The 20,624-nt window shown below is 39.2% G+C and overlaps 1 protein-coding gene and 1 non-coding gene across 2 annotated transcripts in view; both read left to right on the forward strand.

Annotated features, from left to right (window-relative positions):
• LOC134802613 (uncharacterized) overlaps window positions 1-20,624 on the forward strand; it is a 128,518-nt gene that overhangs the window by 71,175 nt on the left and 36,719 nt on the right. The window contains exons 9-18 of the mRNA XM_063775249.1: window positions 2,114-2,246; window positions 6,347-6,477; window positions 6,955-7,051; window positions 7,090-7,182; window positions 15,123-15,252; window positions 15,833-15,928; window positions 17,110-17,248; window positions 18,041-18,139; window positions 19,171-19,265; window positions 19,974-20,066. Coding sequence (XP_063631319.1) covers window positions 2,114-2,246; window positions 6,347-6,477; window positions 6,955-7,051; window positions 7,090-7,182; window positions 15,123-15,252; window positions 15,833-15,928; window positions 17,110-17,248; window positions 18,041-18,139; window positions 19,171-19,265; window positions 19,974-20,066 — 1,106 coding nt within the window. The remainder of the gene's footprint in view (window positions 1-2,113; window positions 2,247-6,346; window positions 6,478-6,954; window positions 7,052-7,089; window positions 7,183-15,122; window positions 15,253-15,832; window positions 15,929-17,109; window positions 17,249-18,040; window positions 18,140-19,170; window positions 19,266-19,973; window positions 20,067-20,624) is intronic.
• Trnaa-ggc (transfer RNA alanine (anticodon GGC)) lies at window positions 3,580-3,651 on the forward strand. Its single transcript has one exon. It is a non-coding gene; the product is annotated as a tRNA-Ala (tRNA).

The raw sequence follows: 20,624 nt of genomic DNA on the forward strand, positions 1-20,624 counted from the left end.
ATAGAACTTGTGTTTTAAAAATAACTCCTATCTGTGTTTTTATAATAATTATCTGGTGCTTTATTTCCTGCATGCCGTAAAATAATTTATTTTAAATACAGTGAAATACCATATTTCTAGTAGTCTTTATCCTCGACAGCAGAACAACTTATTTAAATTAAGACTTGTGGCAAATAGGGTATTTGACTACTAGTCTAATCAGTTTCTTTTATCGAACTGTCAAAACGATTTTGCTACTATGGAATTTATATGAAACCCTAGCATGTGACGTCACAATCAAATTACTTACTCTTTATAGATTTATACGGGTTTTTAAATAGACATTGTGTCTAAAAATAACTGGTGTCTACGTTTCTCTATTAATATTCTACTGATTTATTTCATGCATGGTGTAAAATAATTTATTTTAAATACAGTCAAATATGCTATTACGGACACTCCGTCCCCTGCCTGCAATACGGCCACCTCTCAACATGTATGATTATTGGAGATTAAATCTTAATTAAAAATAATAAAGTTAAGTTTCCCGTAAAATTTTTGGTGCCCAAGTGGCCGTGTTGCAGACACGAAACGACTCATGACTTTCTTGTAAATCAAAAAACAGAAGAACTGGGCCCTATCACAAAAAACATTCCAAGTGTACAAATCGACAATATTGTTACGTTGTAGATATTAGATAATGTGTTACATGCAAAATTATTATCAGATCTACAAGTTTACAGTCTGCAAAAATTCACACTTGACAACGCGTAACAGAAAACATGAATACAAATATAGATTAATTCCTACAATTTACATTATTGTTAAAAATAAATAATAAATTAGTATTTTATACAATCGTGATATAATAGAGAGTTTTTCAGTCGAGTACCGTGTTTAGGCAACGAAGCTTGCTGAGTTGCCTAAGTAAGGTACGAGATTGAAAAGCTTGATTGTATCACTATTGTATACAATACTTTTTCTACTAGTCAATAAAAATAATACTTTAAACTAGTAGAATCATACAAATAAACCAAGCCAAAAGTATACAGCTAAGATTCGCGAACAGCCGCGATACCTTCATACTGGTACGCGACCCGGCCGCCGCGCCCCGCGCCCCACGGCGGGTTGGTCAACGACACCTTCTCGTAACTCATGAGGCCCTGGTACTTGCTCCGCGCTAAATTCAATTTTTAGACAGTTGTTTTCTCGATTTTGGCCACCGTAGCCTATGGAGACTAACAAGCAACACTAAGTGGTTTTCGTAGTCTATGGATGTTGCTATATTAAGGGTGTCACATGCGCGTTTCTGACTTATGAACCAATTGTTTCTACTATACAACCTAAAATAATTAATTTGAGCTATGGTTTTGTTCCGTCCTCTTGATCGCGGCGAGCTGTGATTGGTCAATTTCATTATAGTTGACTAAACTGTATCGATATGAATATTATAGTTGAGTTGGGAGCCCATACATAAAAAATATCAAATAGCAGTTTGGTATAAGAGATCTTAATTCAAGAATTAGGGTCGGTTGCACCAAACTGTTCGTTTCGTTAAAGAGTTCGCTTTATTATTATGTATGGAAAGTTTCATAGTAAAGCGCCGGGGCGCGCCGTCTGACGTTGATCAGTCTGTCAAATGTGGTTGGTGCAACTGGCCCTTACAGTCGACTAGTAGAAAAAATACAAATTTGTCGCTTACTATGTTTTCTGTTACTTGTTAAATCACACAATCTTGTAATTTGTCACTTGTAAATTGTAATTGTAAGTTTTTAGGGTTCCGTACCCAAAGGGTAAAACGGGACCCTATTACTAAGACTCCGCTGTCCGTCCGTCTGTCCGTCCGTCTGTCTGTCACCAGGCTGTATCTCACGAACCGTGATAGCTAGACAGTTGAAATTTTCACAGATGATGTATTTCTGTTGCCGCTATAACAACAAATACTAAAAAGTACGGAACCCTCGGTGGGCGAGTCCGACTCGCACTTGTCCGGTTTTTTTTTTATATAGGGCCATGATGTAGGTATATAATAAAATGTTATTACTATATTGTTTTCGGGTTGATTGAAATGCTGAAAATGAGTAAAGCGTTTTGCAATGATTAAAGTATTTTATACAAATTAATTAATTTTCAGCAGATAACAAAATCGAGCCAACGGGTCCGGAGCTAGTCAACTTCATAAGAGAAACACTGAACAAGAACACACGGGACAGAATGCTGCTGCTGAAGATAGAAAAAGAATTACATGCACTTGTCACCGATAATGGGTATGTTGATATTTACTTAGCCATACCAAAGAGGATTTGAAGAAGAGAGTTACTGTCATGGTAAATTATGTAGCTACAGTTCATTTACTGCCATCTTTCGACAGAAGATTAAACCTGTTTGAACGCCATTTGACTTTGATCCTTATTCTTTAACTGATGTGTGTTAACTTTTTAAATTTTAATATTCACGCCATCTACTCGAGCATAGGCTGAAGGTTGTGGCGCCATCGCTCGAAAACATGGAACCATACCTTTGGCCTATAGTCGAGTAGATGGCGTGAATATTATATTTAATAAGTTAACACATATCACTGAAAGAATAAGGATCAAAGTCAAATGGCGTTCTAACAGTTTTATGTTCTGTCGAAAGATGGCAGTAAATTTACAGTGGCTACATAATTTACTTTGACAATCCGTCTCTATAGACTTTATTCTCTTTGGCCATACTGAATAACATCCGGCTGCCCTGCTAAGCCAATTATCGGTATCTCAAATAAAAATTAATGCAAACATATACCTTACATTCATTATCTGAAAATTCCATTTTCGCCGTCATTTATTTTTGAGATACCGCTATTCGGCTTACGGCCACTTGCGCCATTCCCTTACCCGGGGTTAACCGGTTAAAATTGGAGTTACCATGTTTACTAGTACAATTTGACACTGGGTTATCGGTTTAACCGGTTAACCCCGGGTTAGTGGGACGGGTGCTAGTGGCGCTTAGGAGGGCAGATCATCACATCATCACAAGCCTTTCCGTCTATTGCAGTTTATGCATTGCTGTTTAGACAACGGGTTTGGTGACTGTGGAGGCCGATGTGTGAGCGGCACGACCTCCCTCATTTTTGCGCACACCACACTTGTGCATTTTTGCACAAGTAATGCGCCAACGCATGTCCTCAGAGGTGGTCACAGTTCATTATCATCATCATCATATCAGCCAGAGGACGTCCACTGCTGGACATAGGCCTCCCCCAAAGAGTGCCACAGTGACCGGTCTTGCGCCACCCGTATCCAGCGGACTCCTGCGACCTTAACCAGGTCGTCAGTCCACCTTGTGGGGGGTCTACCCACGCTGCGCCTTCCGGTACGTGGTCGCCACTCGAGAACGAGCGATTCGGAGGGCTACATCGGTTACTTTGGTTCTGCTGCGGATGGCCTCATTTCTGATGCGATCACGCAGAGAGACTCCAAGCATAGCCCTCTCCAGTGCCCTTTGGGTGACTTTGAGCCTTCTTATGAGGCACACAGTAAGCGGCCACGTTTCAGTTCCATATGTCATCACAGTATGTGGTCACAGTTGCAATGACTAAATTCGCGTTGATTGACGGAAGGTCAGCTGGCGGAATTAGTAACGCATTGGACCGGCAATCCAAGGATGTGGGTTCGAGTCCCACGTTGGCCAGAGTTCATCATCGTTGATTTTTTCATTGTGATTGACATCTGTGTTTACAATTTATAGATTGTTATAATGTCCCACAATAAAAAAGGAAAAATATATTTACCTTCTGCTTTGTACAGTCGACGTCAAAGATATGATTACATTTTTCGCCTTATTACAAAGGGGTAAGGTGTAAAAGCGTAAACATATTTTTGACGTCGACTGTACAGCATTAAACCAGGCCATAGAGAAAAAAATACATAGATTGCTCACTCCATACATCAGTTTTGGTACCAAAAAGACTAATATTTTCATAGTCGACATCTAGCATCGAGTAGCGGAATTATCAACACTACTAAGTCGAGGTAGTAGTACTGTCAAGTGACAATAGATGTAGCACCGACCGGAAAGTCTAATGCTCAACAACATAAGACTATGAAAATATTAGTCTTTTTGGTACCAAAACTGATGTATTGAATGAGCACTCTTGTCTTACTATATTTCTCTATGATCAGGCTTGGTCGCATAGCCTTTCTCCCCTCCACAACACGCTTGCGCCATCTATCACGGTCTTCAGCTAAGCCCAGGCATGGTGGTCGATTTCAAACGCTGACATGTCTAGTCTAGTGTCTAGAGATGCCCCGAATAGTGGTTTTGACCGAATACCGAATACCGAATATTCGGCCTCTCCCTCGGCCGAAGCGCGGAAATTTCGGCGACCGAATTTATGAATGTAGTGATAGTACCGAGTAACATTCGGCCGAATACCGGATATTCGGCATAGTGGCCGAACAGGCCGAATACCGAATAGTTGCCGAATATTCTTGGCATATCTACTCATGTCTCGCTTAACACAGTCTCTAAAGCGCAGATATAATCTCCGTCTATGCAATAGCCAAAACATCAGATTGTGTGTGATATGCTTTAGACGGGAAACATACAGCTTAAAAAATCCTCCGGCTAGTCTAACCTTTTTTCAATGTTTTCGGTCTCATTTTTAGGGTTCCGTACCCAAAGGGTAAAAACGGGACCCTATAAGACTCCACTGTCCGTCTGTCTGTCACCAGGCTGTAACTCGAGAGCCGTGATAGCTAGACAGTTAAAATTTTCACAGATGATGTATTTCTGTTGCCGGTATAACAACAAATACTAAAAACAAAATAACATAAATATTTAAGTGGGGCTCCTTTACAACAAACGTGATATTTTTGTCGTTTTTGCTTAATGGTACGGAACCCTTCGTGCGCGAGTCCGACTCGCACTTGGCCGGTTTTTATTAACTAATAAACGTTTCCTTCACCGAAAAGCTAGTAGTAAAATATCAAATTACATATACAGTGGAACCTGGATAATTGCAATCTCAAGGGACCGGCCATTTTTTGTCAATTAACCAGGTTTTTCATTTAAGCAGGTCGTGTCAATTAACGAGGTTCAAAAAATCGTTGTGTCAATTATAGAGGTTTTCATTAATAGAGGTTGCGTTCTGACAGATTTCTTTTATGGAGGTGCAAATAACCATTAAAAGTAGATTTACACGCTTACGTTCTGGGTTTCTGGTCTATATATTGCTTCTGTCTATACTTGCACTTTTACACTACATTAATTACTACTTTATTTTCTTATCATTTGGGTTTAAAAAAATCCCTTGAATTGTAGAAGAAAGTTTTGTTAGAATGTAAAAAGCATACTTTGTTTTTGATTTAATCAAAACTATTTCACCTACTACAGGCTGTGATAGATACCCAATAAATAAATTTAATTCTGGATGAAGATATAAATAAAATGATCATTGCTATTAAAATATTGTTTCTGCTGTCTACAAGTCTACAACTACATTATTTCAATTACAGAGGTAATAAGTAAGACTCGTTTCAATAATAGAGGTAAAAAGAAGAGCAAAAATAACGGATTTTTTTAGCACAGTGTCAATTATAGAGGTCTTAGTTGCGATGTGGTCAATTACAGAGGCAAAATTACGAAAAGCACTAAAATCTAAATTGCAATTATAGAGGTTCCAAAATTTCAATTATAGAGGCCTTTTGGTCTCAAGGGACCGGGACCGGACTTTTGGTTGCAATTATTGAGGTTTTCCATTTATCCAGGTGCCAATAAACCAGGTTTCACTGTATTTCATATATAAGTTCCGAAAAACTCATTGGTATACGAGCCAGGATTTGAACCCGCGACCTCCGGATTGAAAGTCGGGCGTCATATCCACTACCGCTTCATCCTGCATACATCTGCGAAGAAATTCAAAGGTGTATGTGAAGTCCCCAATCCGCATTGGGCTAGCGTGGGGACTATAGCCCAAGCACTCTCGCGTATGAGAAGAGGCCTGTGCCCAGCAGTGGGACGTATATAGGCTGAATTATTATTATTATTTGTAATCAGTTCTAAACTACCCTCCGGCCTGGGGCTCCACAGAAAACCAGCGCTGTGGTATTTATACCAGAGCATATGCTGAGTGGTGTCCTTTTGTAGCCACTATAGCGGCGCCAAATTTTATTTTAGTAGTTTTCTTACTCCTTTTTTCTTTTATTTTTCACTTTGCTGGTGGACTTGTCTATTTTTGTGTAAAGTCTACTTTAAGTGTTTTAGTTAGTAAGTTCTTCTCTCTTTTTTGTAACTGAAGTGGCGCTGTATGTAGAAGGTTTTTACAATAAATGTCTTTCTTTCTTTCTTTCTTTCTATTATTTAATAAACGTTTTGTCGTTTTCAGGCGGTGCAACTTCAAGTTCCCTTGTATGACATCGTACGAGCGTATGTTGGTGCACCGAGTGGCCACTCTGTTCCAATTGACTCATCATTTAGACCAGAACAGCAAGAATTCGGTCACAGTCAGTAAAAGCGGTACGTATGGAACATATTTATATTTTACCCTAAACCAAAGTGAATTTGATATAGAGCATAGGCCATAGACTAGTGTAGTGGGTGCGCTACGCGTACACTCACACTACCTTAATTTAGCCCTATATAAGCTCTTTATGTTATTCAAGACACTATAGATCGATACTCTAAGCAAGTACTTTCATTCAACGTCCCACCTCACATGGCGACCCTGCCAGTGAATTCTCTAGCTAGACGGAGTTTAGAGCAATTATTTCATGAAACCGATGCTGCCAAAAATACAGGGGTGCGGGGGACGAGGTGAGCGAGTCCCGTGCCGTGATTGGTCCGTTCAAAGACACGGACGTCACACAAAGACACTTTCGACTCGAAAATGGAGTAAAACTACCGTATATTTGTGGCAGAGGGGGTAGCGCTACTATGCTCAGTCTGGAGGATGTCTTGTCTGTGGGCACAGCTAATTAGAAACTTGTATTTCAGGAACGAGTGGCGGCCGCATCCCCTGCACCAGCTTCAAGCAGTGGTGCACCGTCAACTTCCCCCCCAGCCCCGTCCGGCAGGACGGCGTCAACGCCAAGTGAGTCCCATCCAGACCTTCAATAGTATTTCAGGAACGAGTGGCGGCCGCATCCCCTGCACCAGCTTCAAGCAGTGGTGCACCGTCAACTTCCCCCCCAGCCCCGTCCGGCAGGACGGCGTCAACGCCAAGTGAGTGCCATCCAGACCTTCAATAGTATTTCAGGAACGAGTGGCGGCCGCATCCCCTGCACCAGCTTCAAGCAGTGGTGCACCGTCAACTTCCCCCCCAGCCCCGTCCGGCGTCAACGCCAAGTGAGTGCCATCCAGACCTTAAAATTAGAGATGCACCGGATATTCGGTTACTATCCGGTATCCGGCCTGTCCGGCCATCATTTTAATATCTGGCCGGATACCGGATAGTGACCTATCCGGCCGGATACCGGATAGTAACATTGCTTGATTTAGTAAACAAATTGGATTTAAGAAACAGTCACGGTCATAATAGTACTTGTTTATTATTTTAAAACAATTAAAACATTCCACTGACTTGCATGCGCACTCATTTCGAACCTAGAAATGTGTCCGCGCGAACGTTCACTAGGAAACAGGTCAAACCTGCAAAATGCGCACCTGAAAAACCGAAATGTAGGTATAGTTCCGCTGGCCGAATATTCGGCGGCCGGATACCGGATATTCGGCCAATGGTCAGGCCGAATATCCGGTATCCGGCCAAACAACTATCCGTTGTATCTCTACTTAAAATATCGTTACTTTTGTCAGTGGGGAGACACTCCTGGCTTCGGTCGAACTCGGCTCCGCTCGGCTCAGCATTGCTCCGAGCAATTATTAGGGTTGGCACCACTTGACTTCGTTTTGCGTGCAAGACCACAGATAAGATAATCACTTGAATTTTGACAACCCTAAATAGCCGAAAGGGATAGTGCCATATATTAGAAATCAATTGCTCAAGGGTTAACTGGAAGAGATCCCTGAAAGCGATAAGTTCGCCTTTGTACTAATAATTTGTGTTCTTTCATGTTTTATGTTTCTTTTTGTACAATAAAGTATTTTACTACTACTACTACTACTATAAGAAAGGGATAGCATGATTCGACCCTGAACTACTGTCAAACTTCGGGTTTGTAGGAAGTGTCCTTTCTGTACGGTAGTACTATTATTTCTTCTGTGCTTTTGTGTAAAGCGGTGGTGGCCGAGTGGATATGACGTCCGACTTTCAATCCGGAGGTCGCGGGTTCAAATCCTGGCTCATACCAATGAGTTTTTGGGAACGTATGTACGGTATATCATTTGATATTTACCACTAGCTTTTCGGTGAAGGAAAACATCGTGAGGAAACCTGCATACATCTGCGAAGAAATTATAAAAAGGTGTATGTGAAGCCCCCAATCCGCAATGGGCTAGCGTGGGGACTATAGCCCAAGCCCTCTCGCGCGTGAGGGAGGCCTGTGCCCATCAGTGGGCCGTATATAGGCTGAATTATCATTATCGTGTAACGTTATATTCACGGCCAATATATAATATGACGTTATTGTATCATTTGTTTTAATTGTATCATTATATAAATGTCATTTTACCAGTATTTTATACCGTTACTTCGTAACGTTACTTTCACAACGTAACACCCGATACATTTTTCGTAATTGCGAGTGTTGCTCCAGTTGATGATCCTCGAAACGGAACAAAAATTATAAAAATAATAATTTCTAAGTTTAAAGCTTCCGAGTATGTAGTTTCTTGGATTTCCATTTTGAACCCCTTGAGGAGCTAAAAAAATAATCATAGTAGTCTACTTTTTTGAAGTATTTAAATGTAAATTCATAACTTAGACCTATTTTAACGTTATTACTTTATAGCTTTGGGAATTTTGAATACCGATTTAATTATCCTTGTACATTATTATCCTGTTTCGGTTTGTTATCTCTATTGTTCGTTGTACACGTAGGTACTGGTATAGTTATAAATAATAATTCACAGAATAACTGCGACTTGAGGTCTCATTTAAAAACAATTGAATATAGGTATTCGTAATCTACATGTATCACAATTAATTGAAGCGTTTGCTGTCAGACCGACAAAAATAATTTTGCTTTCTTATTAAACACTACACAGTAGAAAACTAGTTTATCACGATATCAAGTGGATTTGTGGAAAAAGTGAAGTGCTTTAAACATCAACCACACTTACAAAACTACATCATGGAGTTTGAAATTGAGGTACCTATAATGGATACGTCAGAAGATAAATATTCAAGTGTCACCGTGGTATTATCTATTTGTTGGTGCATACTCAGTGTGATATCAACTCTATGTGTGATATACGGTGTTATGTCCTGGATCAAGTTACCATCATGGCGACAGTTTCGACACTTCGTGTTCGTCAACATACTTTTGAACAATTCGCTACTCATGCCCGGACTGCGTTTGTTACCGTTATGGCAGAGTGTCGACAAATTTATTCTAAATTTTAATAACTTGGCATTGGTTCATTGGCTGTTGGTGGCAATGATCATGTTTTATACAGAGATAGTACATTTCATGGACTTTGTGATGATTCGACATGCATATTTTATAGCTGTTGGCATAGGCTGGATTCTTCCTTTGGTCTGGGCTACCATTGCATATTTTAGTGATGTATATTGTGTGATTTTATGTTTAAATCTAGTTCCCTTGTTTAATTTAGTGATGTTTTTAAAAATGATGATTTCACTGTATACAGACACGCGCCTAAACTTTGCAAGTATTCATAATAAGTTGACAGTAACATTTTTTACTTTAATTTTTACTGGCATCAGTGTAACCCTTTTTGCTATCATAGCATTGATTGTATCAAAAACGCATATGTTTGAAACTCCTTTAGAAATGCTGACTAAGGTTTATTACGTTGTATTGTATATAAACGATAAATGTGTTGTATTTTCATTTTTGTCATCTCTGGAACATGTGTCTTGTCAGGATGGCCGAGTAGTTGATGCGTTGTCTCTAATATCTTTGATATGGAGTGTATTTACGTCTCTGTGCATTAATGTTTTCTTCTTGATGTTGCGGTCTCACAGGGTACTGGGGGCTGAACGTAGACTCGAGCGGGTTATTGAAGATAGATGTCATGTGCAATAAACAATGTGGATTTTCGAGCATAAAAATCGGTATGAAACGACACGTAATACTTTTTCAAGTTGATAAATAGAGAAAATATAATACATTATTTGTAGTCGACGTTTCAAAAAGTATACTTACTAGTAAATATATTTTTTTATATTCATCATCTAAAAATATAAATATAAATATAAACCAAATAATAATGACAAACAAAAATAAATTAAACTAATAACTAAAAATACTAAACTAAAACTACCTAAAAAGTAAAAAACCTACGAATATAAAATTTATTTTAATTTTTAACAAGCAGAAACGTCTGCTAACGATGCTACTAAGCTTAGAATAAATTTAAAAGTGGAAAAATTACTGTCTTGGGTGAGACTTGAACTCACGGCATCTGGATAAAATAATATAAAAAATTGGCCCCAGATATCATCTAAATATTATTTGGAACTTGATAACTTTGGGTTTGAGGAAAATAAATGCCTGATCTGAATCATCCTTATATATATTATACTGTTTTAGTTTAAAAACTTTACTTTGTCACAGAGTAACCTACTGTTATAGGTACAGCTTCAGTTCACCGCACAGAATAACACCAGTTATTCAAATACAATTTTATATATCTGTGTAAATACTCAGAGCACTGCACGAATTAGTTGCAACGGTTGTTGACAAAAGTAATTTAACTTATTACTGATTGGTCTTCTGAAAACAGTACTGGCATCGCCTTTAAAGACATAAAAATAATGATAATTTGTCTCCATTTTCAAGTGATTTATAATGAAATAAGTGAAGTGCTTGGAATGATTTCCTAATCAAAACGTTATCTAACTTCTGAAGAAAATAAAAAATTCTTCGTGGACACACATTTTAATTTGAAATTTTGTGTTAATGGCAAGTGGGTTTGTTCGGAAAATTTGTTGTGATTTAAACCTACACCAACTACGTCATAATACAAAACTATCAAATTTCACTTTAAATTTAAATTACCTAAAAATGAATTCTTCACTTCCTATATTAAATAGTGATGGATACCCAAGTGAAACCTTTCAATCAGGTGCGTCCTAAGTGTCTTCTCAATTCTAAGTGTGATCTACTTTATAATTACCTGGATAACGTTTCCAACATGGCGTCGGTTCCATCATTTCGTGTTTATTAATTTACTTTTGAGCAATTCGCTACTTTTATTCAGTCTCCGCATGTTACCACTATCGCCAAGTTTTATCAAGTTTATTATAAATTTTAACAACCTCGCTCTCACACATTGGCTTTTTGTGACACCTATAATGTTCTACTCACAATTCAATTTCATGGAGTTTACCTCGATGAAATTTAAATACTTTTAGCCATTGCTATAGGCTGGCTGCTTCCAATAGTCTGGGCTACCATTTTACACGATTCGTTGTATATGGTTTTGTGTTTAAGTTTGATCCCGATTATTAATTACGCAGTATATTTAAAAAATATTTGTTTACTTTGTAAAGAACCTCCGCAAGTTTTAACTTTTATTTTGCCTATTGTTCTTTTTTTCTGTACCGGTATCGGCATGATTGTTTTGACCATCGTAGCATTGATTACATCTAAAACGCATGCTGATACTGATTTGGAAAATATTACCTGGGTATATTCTGTGTTGTTTGTAGAGGATAAATGCGTAATATTTTCACATCTATCACGAGGACGTGTCTTTTGTCAGGATGGCCGGGTTGATATATTCTCGCTAATATCCTTAATATGGAGTATAGTTTCTGCTCTGTTTATTAATGTATTCTTTTTGATGTTGAGGTATCACAGACTACTATGGATAGAATGTTGGGGTCGCAGAGAACAAGAGATAATGGAAAGGGGGAGGCAGGGAGGGAGAGGGGATATATTAGAAATTATAGAAATTGTAAATATCACGTCCGGACCGGTTCAATCCAGTCCCGACACTTAAGGCTGATTTAGACGGCGCGCGAACTCGCATGCGATTTTAGCTACATTGCGGACTGTTGGTTACGTCTACGTCCAATTCAACCGACCGATCAAAACCCGCAATGTAATGACACTCGCATGCGAGTTCTCGCATCGTCTAAATGAGCCCTTAACGTCCTTATTCATAAAACTTTACAATACTCTTTTAGTTTATTTGTTTTATCCCTTTCATACAAATACATAAAGCAATATGACAGATTAGGACAAACGTTAATTAGGTATCTGAAGCTTGTAGCGCGTTTATGCACAAGTCGTAAGACGATTTTTTTCTGTAATCGTATCTTTTAAAATTTAAAATCAATTTTCATTGTTTATATTTAAAAACAACGGCATATAAAATGAAAAAATGTTTTATGAACATTTAAATTCAGTGTCAAAATAGGTAGTCAAAATGTTTACTGTTAAGCGTAGGTTCTGATTATTGTATGCATTTTGAAATTGATTGTTCTAATGCCATAGAGTATTTAGTAACTGGAGATATCGCTGTCATTTTCTTTACGAAACAGTCTGCCGACTTTTGCGGGGGAGGGGACGTCAAATGTATTGCTATTTCTACATGATCGGCAGAGGGGTAAGCTCTTAAAGGCGACTCCAGTTATTAAATGCTCTAAGTCTAAAGCCCCATTTAGACGGTTCTAGAACTTGCATGCGATTTTCTTTACATTGCGGTATTTGGTCGGCCAACTGAATTCGTGTACTCTGTTTCTAAGTAAAATATTTGTTAAAATTCAAGTTAATTATAAAATAAGTTTAACTTTCAAAATACTAACCTTTATGTTTTAGTTGTTTTATTTATGTTTAAAAATATTTAAAACTGTGGAAACTTGTAATTGGCTTACTGTTTCTATGTTATTGTTATTACCTAACTTGTTACTCTAGCTGTAGGTTTTCCTAACAAATAAAATAAATATGACTAATTTAATAGCCATATAAAATATATTTACACATTTTTCAATCGTGGCTGAATGCCGGATTGCTCTGTGCCTTCGAAGTCAAAACAAATGACAATATGGCGGGCGAATGTTTGAAATGTCACTGTATTTAAGAATTATTTCGTTTAAAATTAAGTTTTCTCTTCGCAAGTGTGATGAAAAACATTGTGTGTAACTCTGGGGGTAAGGATATTGAAAAAACAAGTACTTAATGCAATTAAAAAAATTTAGTTATAAAGTTTAGTTATTATATAAGTAATATGTCCTGTATTGTATGCCCTAGCAGGGTGTCATGCACCTACGAAGACTAAAATGTTGGACCTATTGTACCTACTGATGAGCATGAGAACAATGGATTAAATGATTAAATTAATAAATAAATGAATAAAATTTCACTTGGGGTGGGGGGGGGGGGTAATCGTTGCACAATGTACTATAGTTACTTAAGTTACCATTATTGTAAAATTTATAAACAGTTAAGTTACCATTATTGTAAAATGTATAAACAGATTTAGAGTGTAGTTTATTGTACTAAATATATAGGTGCTTTTAATGAGAAAGTTGTTTTTTTTTAAAGCAACTGCTCAGTAAAAAGGTGATTCCCTAATATTGATACCCGAGCAAGTGAAATATTCTAAAGTCGAACCGCGAACGTAGCGAGAGGTTCTTAAAGTGGAATCTTGAGTGTCGCGAGGGTTTCAAGGCACGAGGGTTAAACAAACTTTGCTACAGAGGCAGAGTGAAACCATAGAGAAAAGGATACATAAAGTCATACATCAGTTTTGGAACCAAAAAACTATTATTTTCATAGTCGACATCTAGCATCGAGTAGCGGAATTATCAGTACTGCTACTTGACAATAGATGTTGCGGCGACCGAAAAGTCTAATGCTCAACAATTTTCAGCTAATATTAAAACCGGAACTCTATTTTCAACTCCTTCTGCTTTATATTAGTTGTAAATTTCTGTTCAGTACAATTTTCGTGAGTCGCGATTCACGAGATATCTAGTATCAAGTAGCGATACTGATAATTCCGCTACTCGATGCTAGATGTCGACTACGAAAATAATAGTCTTTTTGGTACTAAAACTGATGTATGGAGTGAGCACTCTATTCTTACTATATTCCTCTATGTCATTACGGTAAACTAGCCTAACGCGGTCTGAATATTCCGAATTTACAATGTTGTAAGTAGGGATGTAACGATACATGATTTTGCCGATACGATACCGATACCGATATCAATGGCACAGTAGTTAGTTAATAAATAAGGAATTATATACTTAATATGCATAAAATATACTTAATATGCATAAAACATACTTACGTATAATAGACGCTCGATTTTGTGAAATGTGAAAAACTGTGAAACAAATAAAGAAAAATGCCAAATCGAAATCAAAGAAAACATTTATTTAGGTAACCATCAAGCAATCAATGCCATAGTAAATCCAATCACTTTAGGTAGAATTTTTGTTATGGAAACAAAGTTTATTCAAATGATTAGCAGCGTCATTTGTTTCGCGCGATTTTCAAAGTGTGTTATCGGCTGAATTTAAATCGGCGATGCCGATTATATCGGCCGATATATTGGTATCGGTATCGTTACATCCCTAGCTGTAAGTTTTGGCGCGGCCGCTTTCAGCAATTTTTGGCCGAAACCGAACCTTCGGCTGAAACATGGGTTTTATGCCAAAACCGGTCAGACACTATTATTCAGTTCACCAATCAGCCGAACGACGTCGACTGCTGGACAAAGGCCTCCCCCAAGGATCTCAACACTCTAAATATTCAGTTACCACAAATTATATGGTGCCGTAAAGCACCATCTAGCTGTCTAACTCGCAATTTCTTAGACTTAAAACCTAACTCCCATTATCCAATAAAATTCAAGCAATTCTTGAATATATATATTTATAAATTTCGGGGATCTCGGAAACGGCTCTAACGATTTCGATGAAATTTGCTTTTAGGTGGTTTTGGGGGGCGAACAATCGATCTAGCTAGGTCATAACTCTAGGAAAACGCGCATTTTTGAGTATACTATATGTTTTCTAAAGCTCGGTCTCCCAGATAATATTAATTTATTATTGGTATTTCCAGATCAATATTAAAGCGCGACACACACTCGCCCGAGGACGCGAACGCGGCGAGTCGCGCTGTGGAACGGAGCAAGAGTCTAGAGCAGAGGGAGAGGGAGTACGAGCGAGTGAGACGGAGGATATTCAGCACGGTCAGTACAGACAGACGGGCCCGCAACGTTTAACGGGTTTAAGGTGGTAAAATTACGCACAATTGAACTCTATTCCTTTGAAATAAAGTTTAAAATAATTGTGAGGAATATATTCCCTCAATGGCGGCTTTGGATACGACATTAATGGCCTATTGCACCATCCCACTAACCCGGGGTTACACCGTTAACCCAGTGACAAATTGTACTGGTAACCATGGTAACCCCAGGTTTAACGGGTTAACCCCGGGTTACTGAAATGGTCCAAGTGCAACCAAGAGTAGTTATAAAAGGGCAAATAAAAACCTTTTCTCATAAATGTCCTCACATACCTAGTTATTGTCTACGTTTGTATTAGTTACGAAATACTATGATATGCAAGCTAGAGCGAGACGCGCCGGCAATGGGTTTGCATACAACATTGCTGGTCTAGGCCGGGAATGTTATCTTATGATCAGCCTTATGTTCATTAAATACCTTGATTTCAGCCTTTTATATTTCACTCGGTCGGCAATGCCCTATTTCCCGGCCTTTGTAATAATGTACGTCAATTGTATTTCAACACAAGCTTATTATTTTCCAGGACAACTGTTCGCAGGACGAATCTCAATGGCCGTGGCTTCAATCCGGACCCGTCAAACTGCTCACACCCGACTCCGGGAGGAATAAACTGTTGAAAGTAAGCTACAAAACTTTTTCTTAATAAAGAACACTTTAATTTAGTTCCTGTCCAGCCTGAAATCAGAACAAAAAATGTCCAAATCATTTTTGCAGAATACGAAAGTTTCATTATAATAAATAAATAAATATGAGGGCCTGAGGGGACATCTTACACAGATCAACCTAGCCCCAAACTAAGCAAAGCTTGTAATATGGGTGCTAGGCGACGATATACATACTTATATAGATAAATAAAAACTTATATACATAGAAAACACCCATGACTCAGAAACAAATATTTGTGTCTACACACAAATAAATGCCCTTACCGGGATTCGAACCCAGGACCCATCGGCTTCACCGGCAGGGTCACTACCCACTAGGCCAGACCGGTCGTCATTATAAATGCTCAGTTAATACAAAAATATTACTTTGCTAATCTGCGAAAAGATAACGTGCTAGTCAATCAGTGCTAACCCGTTATACTTCATTGAGTATTTTTTACATGCAATTAATGTTCAAAATGCTTAGGCTGGACGAGGTTAAGGGTAGCATTTACGGCCCTCAAAGTAAGAACAGTTAACCATTTGAATTGTAACGGTTTGTATTTCAAATTGGCCTCAAACAATGGTAACTTTTTGCTTAGTACGAACTAGAGATGCGCAAAACGCTTCACTGAGTTGAAAAGATTGATTCATATCTCTCGCTCGCGGTGATATATCACTCATTTCGTTCATTTCGCTCAGTGGATCTGTAAGCTATATTGTTCACGAGTGAGAGAGAGATGTCAATCAATCAGATGACATAAGTTGCGACCAAGATGGCGAATCACGCGATACGATCCCGCCATGTTTTCCCGACACCCTCCGAATTCTTCCGAACCGCTCCGAAACCTATTCGCAGCGTCTCACTCGCTCGTCACGCTCGGCCGGCTCATTCGAATCATGAGTGGGAAAGAGCGAGCAAGGAATACTGAGATAGATGAGTTACTGAGCGAAATGAGCGAGTTGAATCTGCACTGAGTTGAAGAGTGAGTGAGATCAGTCAAATGATAATACAGTTAATTTAAATCACTCACTCGTGAACGACACATGCCTAGTACGAACAACACTCACCATCTTTATTGTCTTTGCAATAATAATTGGCAGTTAAAAGCGTATTTCAATTTATTTTTAATTGTACTATAAAATGTATTTTTAGGTACAATCGCTAGAAGGCGCCGGCCCACCTCAGTCTTGGCGCAACAGAGGCCCTGTTTCAAAAAGCCACAGCTTTGGTGGCTATGGCGGCGGTGCAGAGAACGCGCCTACCAATCAACCGAGACTTCTTAGTCGGCAAGGTAATATCGACTTTATATTATATGTAATAGAATTAAAAATGAACTTTACGCGTTACATTTTTGGTGCTGTGACCAGGATCAAGAATTAGCGGGCATTGTAATCTCGACTTTATGAGGGGAGCGCTAAGGTTTAAAATAGTCGTTGGGTAATTGAGATATTTCTACAAAAAGCCACAGTTTTGGCGGCTACGGCGGCGGAGCAGAGACTTTCAAATTGAAAATATGAGCCCTGTTTACACAATTTGAGATACGAAAACTCGCTTATATACCCACCAACCAAAACTCCTTAGTCGACAAGGTGATATCGACCTTATGATGTATGTAATAGAGTTATAAATTAATTTTATGCGTTACACTTTTGGTGCCGTGACCAGGATTATGACTTAGTAATCATTGTAATCTCGACTTTATGAGGAGAGCGCTAAGTTTTAAAATGTCGTGTCGAAATTAAGACACTGATACAAAAAGCCGGCGGGGCAGAAAACGCGCCTACCAACCAACGTAACAGCCCAGTCACGTCTTTGCGCGACCAGCGGCGGCGGCGCCGGCAGCCATAGGTGGAAACGAAAGGTCTGATCGCTGTGTCTCGCTCCAACCTATAGTTGCCGCCGCCAGTCGCGCAATGTCGTGTCCGAGCCGTAACAGTAGCCATTTCACCACCAATTTTTCTTGTATGGTGGGTCGCTATATATTAAGGCGGTTACCACCTTATCACACATCGCTGATCGCAAATATGTCACTATTTTCAGATTATAATTTATACTAAACAATAAGAGAAACATTTTTTTACAGGTGACCTGGCTTCCAGTAGTTGGCGTCTGTCTCCCTCCAGCTCGGGGTATAAGACGCTAAGTCTAAGGAGCACCGACTCTGTCACTCCTTCACCTACTGGTATGTATTAGGGTTGTGAATTTTTAGCAATGTAAGCAATTTTTGACACTGACCGTCAGTGTTTATTTGTCTTACCGAATAAGGTTCAGTTATTTAGTAAAAGACACGCTACTTAATCTTTCTGGGATAACCCATTGGTTGACTGGTAGAGAATGCCTTAAGGCATGGCGGACTTAATGCCTTACCTAGGTACTTACTACTACTTTGTACCTTCATGTATTGTGCAATAAACATTAATAAATAAATAGATAAACGGTCCTTTTCGGTTATTTACAAAACATTTTCAAGTGAAATAATGTGATCAAGTTAATTTGTTTCAATTAGGAGCATTCCATGAAATTGTCAACCGTTTGTCCCGTACAAACGCGAATTTTCTGAAGATTTGCAGGTATAAGAGTTTCCTTTTCTATGACAAATGGTCAAAAATATGCCCAGAAAGATAATCGCCTGCTTTAAAAGCCGAACAAAAAGTCGCAATAAAATTGTCACAGGAAATAAAATGCGTATGTACGGGACAGCCCGTGGAATACTCCACTAATGTAAACGCGTACAGTCAGTTGCACGTCTGTGCAAAGTTCTATGCAGGGGCTCAGCTATTTCTGCAGCCGACCGTCATCATCATCATCATCATCATCTCAGCCATAAGACGTCCATTGCTGAACATAGGCCTCCCCCTTGGACCTCCATACGTGCCGGTTGAAAGCGACCCGCATCCAGCGTCTTCCGGCGGCCTTAACAAGGTCGTCTGTCCATCTTGTGGGTGGACGTCCTACGCTGCGCTCGCTAGTCCGTGGTCTCCACTCGGGCACTTTTCGACCCCATCGGCCATCTTCTCTGCGTGCAATGTGGCCCGCCCATTGCCACTTCAGCTTGCTAATCCGGTGGGCTATGTCGGTGACTTTAGTTCGTCTACGGATCTCCTCATTTCTGATTCGATCACGTGGAGAGACTCCGAGCATAGCCCCCTCGTTGAGCGACTTTGAGTTTTGAGATGAGGCCGATAGCCGACCGTACATTGTTGATTATTGCAGGTGGCGCGAGTCCGGAGCCGGGGTCGGAGAGCGTGGTGTTCGCGGTGGCCGAGCTCGCCTGCGTGCCGCCCGGCGCGCTCGTCATACACCCGCAGGTATTAACACATACACTACCTATTACTAGCAATATCTGGGAGACCGACCTTTGCTCGGAAAACATATTAAAACTCAAAAATGCCCGTTTTCCCAGGGATAAGACCTAGCTAGATCGATTTATCGCCCCCGAAAACGCCCATATAGCAAAAGTCATCCCCGAAATAAATGGTCAGGTGACAGTCACTAATTACTACCACAAGTTAATAGCCACAGTGAACCATATGAATACCTGAATAAGGTTGATTTTTGTTTAATATCTTTTTAGTAATTAGTGAGTTTTGCTTATCACCTGACGATATGTGACAAGTGGGAACGGGCTCTCACGATGAGCTATCCAATACTAAAGTAATCTTAGATGAGCAATTCTTGTTTATTCATATATCGGGGATCTCGGAAACGGCTCTAACGATTTCGATGAAATTTGCTATATGGGGGTTTTCGGAGGCGATAAATCGATCTAGCTAGGTGTTATCTCTAGGAAAACGTGCATTTTTGATTTTTATGTTTTCCGAGCAAGCTTGGTCTCCCAGATATTTTTGTCTTAAGGAGAAACGTGTGCAAAGATACCACATTGCGGTTTGTGGTAATTGTGGTATCGTTTTATTATTAAACAAAAATAATTTAATAATGTTGTTGTTGTATTGTTGTTGTTGTACTGTTTTTTGAGGTTGTGCAATAAAGAGGATTTGTATTGTATTGTTTCACAGACGGGTCGGCCGCTGACCAACCCCGACGGCTCTGTCTACCACTTCGACCCGCAGAACCCGCCCGTCATGTACGACACTTATCAAGAACAAAAGGTAAGTGCCTACTGACAGTACCGTCACAGAATAAATAATAGTACTAGGTACAGAAGACTCACTCTCTAACAAAACTGTCCCATTTTCCGGTTTTTCGATTATATCTCGGAAACTTTGCATCTCAGCGACATGGCCACTTATACAAAATGAAAGTTAATATTTTGTTACAAGTTTATTCAGTCAATTTTTTCGATATGTTGAATAGTTTTTGAGATATCCGCTCTGGAAAGTTTATTTAGGGCTCTCAATTTTATCTTGATATATCTATATCAGTGAAGGTGCTAGGCCGTGTTTGGTATCGTTTTCGTATAAATCTGGGGTGCTGAATCCATTTAAGATATCACATTGACACCATTCCACAAAATAAAAATAAATCTTTTTAGGGTTCCGTACCTCAAAAGGAAAAAACGGAACCCTTATAGGATCACTCGTGCGTCTGTATGTATGTCCGTCTGAATACACAAAATAGTTCTTTACCTATAGACGACAGGAAAACCTATTAGAAATGTGCAGTCAAGCGCGAGTCGGACTTAATGTACGGAACCCTTAATACGCGAG

The sequence above is a fragment of the Cydia splendana genome, chromosome 25 (genome assembly GCF_910591565.1).
Source record: "Cydia splendana chromosome 25, ilCydSple1.2, whole genome shotgun sequence".
Taxonomy (NCBI): Eukaryota; Metazoa; Arthropoda; class Insecta; order Lepidoptera; family Tortricidae; genus Cydia; species Cydia splendana.